This window comes from Teleopsis dalmanni, chromosome 1 (genome assembly GCF_002237135.1).
Source record: "Teleopsis dalmanni isolate 2A chromosome 1, ASM223713v2, whole genome shotgun sequence".
NCBI lineage: Eukaryota > Metazoa > Arthropoda > Insecta > Diptera > Diopsidae > Teleopsis > Teleopsis dalmanni.
The window spans coordinates 208,391,789-208,402,899 of NC_051846.1; the positions used below are offsets into that span (position 1 = coordinate 208,391,789).

The window sequence follows — 11,111 nt, forward strand, 5'->3', positions numbered from 1 at the left end:
ACTGAGAATCAAAAACCTGAATATAAGTATTGTGTCTTAAATTTCATGACGGGGATAAGCATAAGTCTTATACCTGAAGAGAGATTTCTTTTATGTCCAAGCAATGTATAAGCACCATTTCGTTATCATATATCCAGATTTTAACTCATTTCACTTTAATAATAAAATGTATAAATAAATTTATTCAATAAAAAATAAATGTAAAATAAATAAAAGTAAATAAATATAAAATAAATAGAAGTAATGTAATGTAAATAATATAATTAACGTAATGTATGTGAAATCCTTTTAAGATCTATAGTTGAGATGTTTCTCAAGGCTATTTTTTTAGATAGTATTGTTAGATAGTATTAGCGGTTGGGTTTTGTTAATACAAAAACAAAAAAGATCAAATATATTAACAAATTCATACCTATTTGTTATTTTTTATTAAGATCTACAATTTATATGTTTGTTAAGCTCATCATATCTATTAGTATCACCCGTTACTTGGTTTTCTAAGTGACATAATAATCACTCCTGTCTATGTAGTGATTAAGCACCTATTTGCTAGGATGTTTCCATACATTCTGCATTGAGAAATTCAATGAGATATACTCTTATGTGTCATATTTAAAAATTTTTCTTATATCTTGTCAAATAGTTTAAGATGTTATTTGATTTTTATAATGCTAAAGCTTTTTCTATTCTATAACTAATAAGCCTCATAAGTATCATTCTGTTTTCATATATTTTGGAGATAAAATTAACCACCGTGGTTTTCTTAAGGACCTATATATGAGAAGTTCCCCAAGCACGCTTTTCTAATAGTACTTTACACATTTCTTGACATTTTAATACTGACTACAGGCTTCTCTTGTGTGTAATCACCGTTTTGTTATCAAAGGTCCAGATATAAAATATACAATAAATTCAAATCTGTATTCTTTGAAACCCATGTTTTAAATGTTCATCAAGCTCTTTAGTTCGTAAACATTCATAGTGGAATACCTTAATTTGATCAAGAAGCCATGACATTTCTCTATTAACTATTGATTGACGAAAAAAAACATTCTATAAACAAAGCCATTGAAGTTAATTGCAAATTGTTGTTTTTCTTTAAATATTTTCCAATTATTCATCAAGGCTTCCATAAAATAAAAACATATTGCATTGCAGAGCATTTAAATAGATTTCACATCACATAAATTATTTTCATAAGTTCATATAAATTTTTTATCTGTTATTGTATTGACATTTCATTAACTCGAAACACTATCAAATATTAATTAATATTGAAGGCATGTATATATATAGCATTAAATTTTTTTATTATTCAGGGGATGTACATAGCATAACACAGGCCTTAATTTAAAAAAATATAAAACTTTTTACTGCAAGGATTTTTGCATGAGTGGCGTTCAGCATAAAATCAATTGCTCCTGCCAACCGCAACCAAATAAGCCTAGCTGCGCAGGATATATGCATCATCGCTTAATAAATCATTTTAATAAACAGCATGAAAAACGTGGTGAATCATTAAACTTTTATTAAATCAAAATGCAAACCAGTAACAACCAAATTAGTTAAAAACTTTGAAATTTCTGCAAATATAAATATTGGCATGCATTGATCATTTAATTATGGATGAGAATTTAATATACTAGAGGTCCATTAGTTGGTAAACGCATTGTTGGTGGCCAAAATTTATTGGATTTCCTGTCATTAATATTCCACATATGACACTACAACACTACGACACTAAAGTTTCATGACATTAGCAACAGAATATTATAACCTTATTAGTTTCAGTAAAAGGCATACTATACTATGACTACAATAGATGAAATGGTTTTGGTGACTTTATCAATTCTACCACTGAAATTAAATCAACTTTGGTAAATGAGTTATGACAAGCATTGTTCGGCACATAGGATAATACGAAGGATAATAAATGTCATAAAGTGTTGAACTGAGAGTTCCATACCCTACACAATGTAATTAAAGTGCAAAGTCTACTATTACAAACTTCACTTAATCAATTTATTGACTACGTGTATATCACTAACAATGAAAATTTAAACTAAGAATTAAACTAAGAATATCAAATAAGATTAAAGCGCTTTTGTTTTATGAAAAAAGGAGCATACTTTGCTCTAACACTTTTGTTACATTATTTATCACATGCTTTTTGCCCATGCCCAAGGCAACCGGCGTAAGCCATTAGGTGTGGAATGGTGCTCTGCTCATAGACACCACTGAATAAATGTGACCAAGGGCCTGTTGCGTATACAGGCACATCCTCACCGCCATGTGTTTCAGAATCCATTGGCGCCGTAGCGGGGAAAACATCATCAATATCGCCACTCAACACTGTCGAAGGATCGAGTCGTACATTTTTCTTTGTATCGAAGAATTTCTTGTAGCTGGGCCCATTAGCGTAACTTAATACTAAATACGGCAACTCATCTTCTGCTATAGCACCAACACCAAATATATCATCACTGCGTGGCTATTGAAAATAATTGCAATATTAATAAACACATTTGACTTAGAAATCATTATAGCGAAAATCTTACCGCATAACCAGCGACCGACATGGTATGTGAGTGATCAGCACTCACCACAATTAATGTATCTTTTTCGTTTGTTGATTCATGTGCAGTAGCTACCGCTTTACTGAACTCAGCTGTTTCATCTAAAGCTAATTTTGCCTTGTTGGCATGATGTGCTTTATCAATTTTTCCACCTTCCACAAACAAAAAGTAACCTTTAGGATTTTGTTCCAACACTTCAATAGCTTTGGCTGTCATTTCTTCAAGTGTAGGCTGGTCTCTGTCAGCTTCCAGATTATAATCCATATGACCATCATTGAACAAGCCTAACAAGCGTTTAGTGCTGGTTGCATCTATTGCATCCAATTCCCTCAACGTTTCCACATACACATTACCCTGTTCGCTTAAATATTCTTCAATTAAGTTGCGTCCATCGCGTCTTTTGCCATTTTCATAGAAGCTCTTATCAATGAATTGTGCTTTGCCACCGCCCAAAATAACTTGCAATTGACTGCCCACATCGCCAGTCATTAGCTGGAGTGCTATATCTTTAATACCAGAGTTTTTGCCGCAGTCATCTTTCACTGCCTTATCGTTTTCCCAGTCACGTTCACTGGTGTGAGCGTATAGCCCAGCCGGGGAAGCGTGTGTAACTCTTGTGTTTGTTACTAAGCCTACAGATTTTCCTTGCTGTAACGCCCATTTGGCTATAGAATCAACATAGTGCTCTTCATTATTCGTGGCAACACAATCACCGCGTTCGACATGTCCATTCACACCAATTGTGCCGTACATTGCTTTAACGCCGCACAGATAAGCAGTGGCAGTGCAGGCAGAGTCAGGCACCAAACGATCAATGGCATAAGTTCTGGCCAAACCAGTATGTGGAAACTCTTCGAAAGCTAAACTAAGTTCTTCACCACCTTCGTAGATACGCGTTGCTGCTATGGTGGTCAGTGACATGCCATCACCCAGTAAAAATATGATATTCTTAGCTACCCCAGTTTGTGGCTTATCAGCTGTGGCCAATTTTTCTTCCACAAAATCAATGCCATTGTCAAGCCAATATTCATTTGTCGCTTCTTCGTTGCTTTTGGACCGTGAGGTTGGTGGCATGTTTGGATGCATCACCTGTTCACGCATTTCCTCTTCCATATTCATTTTCTGCTTGGACTTATGCTGCTTAATGGAAGGCAGTGCAGTTGCTGTGACCGCAGCTACAGCCAAAACTAACAGCGCGATCTTTAGCGTTGCCATTCTGCTCCTTTCCAGAACTGTACTGCTCGGCATTAGCTTTGTACTCACTTTTTATACGAATTGGGCCCGTCTGACCGCTTTCGACTACTGATTAGATTACTGCCCGAATTTTGCTGCTCATGACTTTGTATTTCTAATTAATGTTTTTGTGATTATTTTTAGGTACTTTTCGGCCAACTTTTCAACTCAACAATTTATTTAGCACACGTTTTGCGTAGCGATCAGTCAATGAAATCGTAAGTCTTTCACGTGTATAACTGACGATCAGTAGCTTTTGCTGTTGTTGCTGTTGTTGGTGTTGTTGTTGCTCAAAGCCCATTTAAGATTTATAATTTGTTTGTTTTTGTTATTGTTATTGTTATTGTTAATTGTGTTGTTGTTTGTGTTGGTGTTTCTGGGAACACATTAAGTAGCAAGAAAGCCATTTGATTCAAAAATATATTAAAAATTTTTATTAAGAATTGTTTTTGCGTTTTGCGTTTTGATCACTTTTGATTATTTTTTACCGGTAACGTGTTTTAAATCTCTAAGAAATTTATGATGGCACTCGATACCCATCGATTAAGCTTTTAAAATATGATGACGTTTGTGCAGGTGAATTAGGTTCACATGATATTCTCGTGAATATTCTAAAAAAAATTGTTTAGTAATTGCAGTACTGGTTTTTTATCGCTTATATTGGGATCCGTGAGCAAAAATGTCACACGAAAAAAGCTATCATTTGAGGTCAGTTTATCAGACTATAATAAATTTAAATACAATTAAATATAACATAAAATAAATAAAATTATAAATTAAAATTAATGGCAATGACTATTAAAAAATGCTTTATGGTTAACCAATATCTTATATGTATATAAGATATATTGAGTAGTTAAAATCTGTAATTAGCTACTTGAATCGTATGTAAAGTCAGTTTTTTTTGTTAAATATAGAATAGTTATTTTGAATAGTAAAGATCTTAATATTATATTTAAAAATTCTAACACAACAGTATGAGTTTGAACACTTTTCTATAAGATATATAATAGATATAATATAATCCATATATAATATTAATAACTTGTATAATAAGTCGGTTACTGTTTACACTATACTTACTATAAGAATAAAAATATTTTTTCAAACTTTCCTATAAAACATATATCTCATAATACATAGTATAAGTCTGTCACAACAGAAGTGTACTATTTACATATCTACAGCTCAGATACTTATTTTAAGATTGAACTATCATTTGAAAAATCTCACATGAAATATATATAATATTTCATGAGAGTAGTCATATCTCACAACAGATACGCTATATTGGTAACATATCAAAATAATCGATATCGTAGGTATTTATATTAAAATTGAAAATATCTTTTAGAAACAATTCTATAAAATATTCATTTTAAGTATCCTATTCAATAGTGTTATAAGTTCTATTTTATTTATTAGACTAAGTACATATATATATATATATATGTACATTATAAGACAATCATACTAACTTAAGTAATTAAATTACTGAGTTAAGACCCCATTAAGTTGAGATTGGCATTGACTTTGATAACACAAAAATTTAACTGAAGCATGATTTGCAACAACATCTATGTTGTTTTCTGCATTACAGATGTGTGTTTTTATATTTGTTTGTTTATTTAAATTTATTGTATGAAATACTTAACTATATATTACACGTGAATTACTGAATATCGGAAATTTTGTGAGCCAATTTGTGATTTTCATCATAAGTTAATGTGTGAAGATTATATCAGCAGAAACAAAGTCCATTTAGTATTGACAAAAATTTTTAATTTATGATTTAATCACTTTAATGAGTGAAGTCAAGTGATTTCTATCTCACGTTTACACCACACCTTATATCAGTATTCATTCTTTAAGTTTTGTTAAATATATGTATGCGTGCATGCAGAAGATTGAAGGTAAGTAAAATTCAAGTTTACTAAGATGTAAGTGCACTACTTTTAATTTAATATTTAGTCAAACCTAAATATCTGAAAAAGAGGATAAATATATAAGTAATGCTATTAGTGACAATTGCTTTATTTACAATAGTTATATATAAATTAGTAAAATTTTTGAAGAACAAAGCTTAATTGTACTTCAATTTGAAGTCAATGCTTGACTTAATTATTATAATAATGTTGTCTGTTAGTTCGTTTGTTGTCTTTACGAACTGTAGAGAGAATGACAATGTTAGGAAATGAGTTATTGAGGAATATCTGGGATGAAAAGGTTTTTGTAAAGTTTCCACATACTGAATTTTTATGACCAAATATGTATAATATTTGCAGTCGTATACGACCAGCATTAATTTTTCAGATTTAATTTTTTTTTAATATTTGAAATTTTTTGTAACATTCTTAAAATACATTATATTGAAATTTATTGTACTTTGACAAAATCGAAACGTTCTGAATAGAATCGATGATTAGATTAAAATTAATCTTCATATAAAAAATCAAAACTGAATTGTAATGAAACCAAAAACAATTATCACTGTTAAGGGGAACTCGTACGTCTTCACGTGAACACATCGATTCATATAAAAGACGATCTCATTTGGGTAGAACCGGTAGTAGTAGTACTCGTCTTAAGCACTGAGGTTGCCAGTTAACGGCAGTACGCTTAGAATCCAAAACGCGAAATTCAATTAACGAAAATGCTTAGCAGAAAAATAATTTGGGGATTTTTGGTAATCTGTCTCATCTCTGTATGCAGTGCCAAAAGTGTAGGCAAGTGTATTTGATTTCTTTTATGCCAACATTTTTTTTTTTAAAACAAATATTTAATTATTTAATTATAAAAATTCAAATTTTGTTTTGCTCTACAGATCATCCACATCTTAAAGCCAGTAGTAAGGCCAAAAAGCGATTTCATTCTGATGAATTGGATAGTGATTATTGGTTCGATAATGCACAAGAATATATCAGCAATAAATTGGATGCAGTTTCACATTTCAACACAAATCGTGCTAAAAACATTATACTCTTCTTAGGCGATGGCATGTCATTACACACTGTTACAGCAGCCAGATCTTATATAGATGATGCTTCACATAAGCTGTCATTTGAGGAGTTTCCCTATTTTGGTCTCTCAAAAACCTTTTGCATTGATAAACAGGTGCCAGATTCTGCCTCAACTTCTACTGCTTACCTGAGCGCTGTAAAAGCCAACTACGGTACAATAGGTGTGAATGCGCAAGTAACACGTAGAGACTGTGAATTAGGACAAGATGAGTCGTATCACACAGAAAGTATTGCCAAATGGGCACAAGATGCCAACAAATGGACTGGTCTAGTGACAACAGCGCGTGTAACGCATGCTTCACCAGCTGGTGTATATGCGCATACTGCTAACCGTGAATGGGAAAACGATGCTAAGATCATGGAAGACGAATGTGATCCCACTGATAATGTGGATATTGCACGTCAATTAGTTGAGTGGGAAGTCGGTCGCAATTTGCGCGTTATAATGGGTGGCGGACGTCGTAATTTCATTAACGAAACTGAATTAGATGAGTCTGATATAGAAGGACGTCGCACAGATGGCCGAAATTTGATTGAAGAATGGTTAACGGAAAAGAAGGAACGTAATGTTCGTGGTGAATATGTTTGGCACAAACAGGATTTATTAGCAACTGATTTGTCTAAAGTTGATTATTTATTGGGATTATTCAGTTCATCACATTGTCCATATCATGGCGATTTGGAACGTGAGGGTTTAGAAGACGAAGTACCGTCATTGAGCGAAATGACTGAAGCTGCTATTGAAATGCTTAGTCATAGCAAAGATGGTTACTTTTTATTCGTTGAAGGTGCGAAAATTGATATGGCACATCATGATACACGCGCTAGAAGAAGTATGGAAGAGACTGAAGAGTTTGCAAAGGCCGTTGAGGTAGCACTTAGTATGACCAATGAGAAAGATACTCTTATTGTAGTAACTTCAGATCATTCACATACTATGACTATTAGTGGCTATCCGGTTTGTTTCTATACATTGAAGTTTTAAATCAAATCTTAATTTTTTTTTAATTTGTGTGTTTAGGATCGTGATGACGATATTTTGGGTTTGAATAGTGAAAACGCTGCAGATGACTTACCATACAATATACTTTCTTACGCTAATGGTCCTGGTTATGAGAAGACATATTCTAAGAATGGCCGCAAAGATTTAAGTGATAAGGACTTTACTAATCCTACACGTAAATATATGGCAACGGCACCACTAGAGAGTGAAACACATGGTGCAGATGATGTAGGTATCTTTGCGAAAGGCCCATATGCTCATTACTTTAGCGGAAATTATGTACAAACTAATATACCAATGTTAATGGCTAAAGCAGCTGATATTGGACCCTTTGGAAGTAACTACAAGAAGCGGAATATAAAGAAATAACATAGTTATGGGATCAGTGATAGTCGATCAGTGATTAAATAACTGCTAGTTTTTATACTAGCGATGTGATAAAATAAAGTTGAAATAATATTATGATTTATTTGTTATTTACGTTTAGTTGAAGACTTAAAATATATTTAAAGCAAAATGAAATTCTTTTGTTAGAATAAAAAAACGATTTAAAGTAGCCTCTTAAAATTTTTTTTGTTAGATATATTTATTAGAATATTAAATATTTAGTTTAAGTAAAAATATTAATTCTTAAGATACTCAAAAATATATGAAATTTGTATAATTAATCTTTGTCATTTGTTTTTTTTTAAGTTTCAGTCTCATATTCAGAAAGTAAAGAAATTGGTAGATGTAGGTATTCTGAAAAAGTCGGTAGTGCTCGTCAAGTAGACCTAAAAATATTATTTCACCACTATGGATTTTTGTTTAAGGCTGTGTTGCTAAAAATGCTCTTAGACTACGTGAGTCTAGGAACTGGAGAGCAGCCAATTACGGGCACCACACAGTTTTGGATGAAAGAAAAATGAAGAGTCGTCATTTGACAAAGACTGAATTACCAATAAATTGCAAAACATCAATGCTAGATTTCCAAACTAGAAATCGTACTCTTCCCTCTAGCAGAGAAAACTAAGAATCAGAATTCGTGACAGGTAGCTCTGAATTTACCATCTAGAAATTCACTTACAGATGGAGCGAAGGAGAGATTAACACCAGCTTTGGTTTTGGCAATACAGTGCAGCATATTAGACGAAGTGAGACACAAATATATCGGAAAATATTGGGTATGTATATAATTTAACCTAATGGTCCTGTAATGACAGAAGTTGGAAACAGTTTCCCAATACTTAAAACATATCTAGTATACAATACAAAACTTGTTAAATATGAATCAAATTTGTTATTTTTATTAGTTGAGTCTGGAGATAGTGTAGCAGTCCCTTGAACTGGTTTCTATTTATGTTATGTTAGTACACTGAATCATTTTCTGTGGTGAGATGGATCATTTAAATGATAATATAGGAAGAGTTATGTGCGTTATGCTGTTTTAATTATTTAAAAATTGGTTTTCCAGACTGCGTTGTCCAAAGGCATAAACAATTTATATTTTAATGGAATATAATCATATTTTTAACGAAGTAGTTTTAATGAACACTACTAAAATTTCAGAAATAACCACTAAAAAGTAATAGTCATGAGATGTAATTTCATTCCATTTTATACATACTATTTCTTTTATATATAAATAATTTTTTTGACAACTTTTCCCTAAACGTTTTCTAATATTATGATTAAATTTTAATACATTTATTTATTGCAAATTTTTGTAGTTAATGTATTATAAATTATTGAAGTATCATTTAAGTTTCAACCAATGTTCATACATTCAAAAACCACAAAATACATAAAATTTATTTTCAATTTAAAATTTGCAAAATCCTGTACGTTGAGTCCTTGCATTAAGGCTCAGCACGTATTTGCAAATAAAATTGAAATGACCATAAATTTTAAGTCTGAGCTTTAGCATTCGCAGTAAGAAAAAAATGACATTGTAAGGATTTTATATTCAAAAAAAAACAAAAAAACACTAAAAGGATGTCCGACGTAACGGATGTCTAAGCTTAGTGTCATAAAAGTTTGTCAACTTCCTGTTATGGAGGCACTCGTTTATTATCATATGTAATGTTTTTTTTATTCTCTGTTCTGATGTGTCATTTCTACAAATTATTCAAAGGATCCGCTTTTATTGAGAATTCAGAGACAAATAAATTTCTTACTTTTGATGTTTATTACAAAACTTTATTTCACTTTAATACTTCAATAATATGGCAAGAATGCATATTCCACGCTCATTTAAAATAATTTGAGTTACAAAAAGAGCTTTAAAGTTTTTATTAAAAGACGTTAAATTTAAAATCTTGAAAAAGATTGCATCCATTTTTCATGTGGTTTCATTTGTTATTTTTATTTTTGTTCTTTTTTTTAGTTTTTGTATTTCACATTTGAAACTCTCCGAACCGTAGAAGGATTTGTAACTAATTCCACAAACAAACAAGTCATAATCCAAAGGGACACATTTTCCGTCACAGAAACCAGCAAACTGTTGCATCGCAGGATTCTGGGTTCTGCAATTCACAAATTTCACAGTACGTTGATACGTTGATGTGATGTAAGCTTACATAAGTCATCATACACGAATACGTAGGGATTAAATTTTTTGTTTATTCTGGATTTGTTTGACATTCTACCAGCAATATTGAATCCAAGAAAACTTGGAAGAATTTTTTATACAAATGGAAATTACATGGTAAGAAGAAATACTTTCCCATTTAACTTAAGCATTATTTCTGCTTAAACATTAAATAGTTGTTTAACAAACATTTTATTTTAATATGGGTAAATATAAATTTTACATATAATGATGCCAATATGTAGAATAGTACATATATAATGACATCGTCATATTTCCTATATGTAGAAGAAGCAATAAGAATAGGCTAACCAACAACTTTTGGATGACTAGAAAGTAGCACAGAGTGCAAAGAAAGATTGATGTGAAGACATTACTCTTTACACACAAATCGAAGTTGGAACGCTATTTATAACACTTAATATATATGTGTATAACACACATTACACGTTTCTATTTTCCTTTATAAATATATGAATTTAATAAAAAAATCTTAAATCACTAAAAAATTTCGAATTAAATAAGAATGGAGTAGAATAAAATTGTAATGAAATTATAATGGAATAGCTATTGGAATAAAAACCGAAATAGTTCTTACTAAGAAATATCTAGTTCTAATGTTAAATGGTAGTAGAAACTTCCGGCTGAATATTCTCTTTCTGGACTAGAACAGAACCCTCCAACTATAGCTGATCATTTATAATACAAAT

General features: G+C 31.4%; 2 protein-coding genes across 2 annotated transcripts; one reads left to right on the forward strand and one right to left on the reverse strand.

Moving 5' to 3' along the window:
- Positions 1-2,035: 2,035 nt before the first annotated feature.
- On the reverse strand, positions 2,036-3,814 carry LOC119671619 (membrane-bound alkaline phosphatase-like). The gene is made up of 2 exons (XM_038082348.1): positions 2,559-3,814; positions 2,036-2,491 (listed from the first exon to the last, which is right to left on the reverse strand). The coding sequence occupies exons 1-2, from the start codon at positions 3,789-3,791 to the stop codon at positions 2,153-2,155; spliced, it is 1,572 nt and encodes a 523-aa protein (XP_037938276.1). The 5' UTR covers positions 3,792-3,814; the 3' UTR covers positions 2,036-2,152.
- A 2,584-nt stretch (positions 3,815-6,398) lies between these two features.
- On the forward strand, positions 6,399-8,312 carry LOC119671618 (membrane-bound alkaline phosphatase-like). Its single transcript, XM_038082346.1, has 3 exons — positions 6,399-6,535; positions 6,634-7,787; positions 7,851-8,312. The coding sequence occupies exons 1-3, from the start codon at positions 6,463-6,465 to the stop codon at positions 8,199-8,201; spliced, it is 1,578 nt and encodes a 525-aa protein (XP_037938274.1). The 5' UTR covers positions 6,399-6,462; the 3' UTR covers positions 8,202-8,312.
- The last annotated feature ends 2,799 nt before the right edge of the window (positions 8,313-11,111 follow it).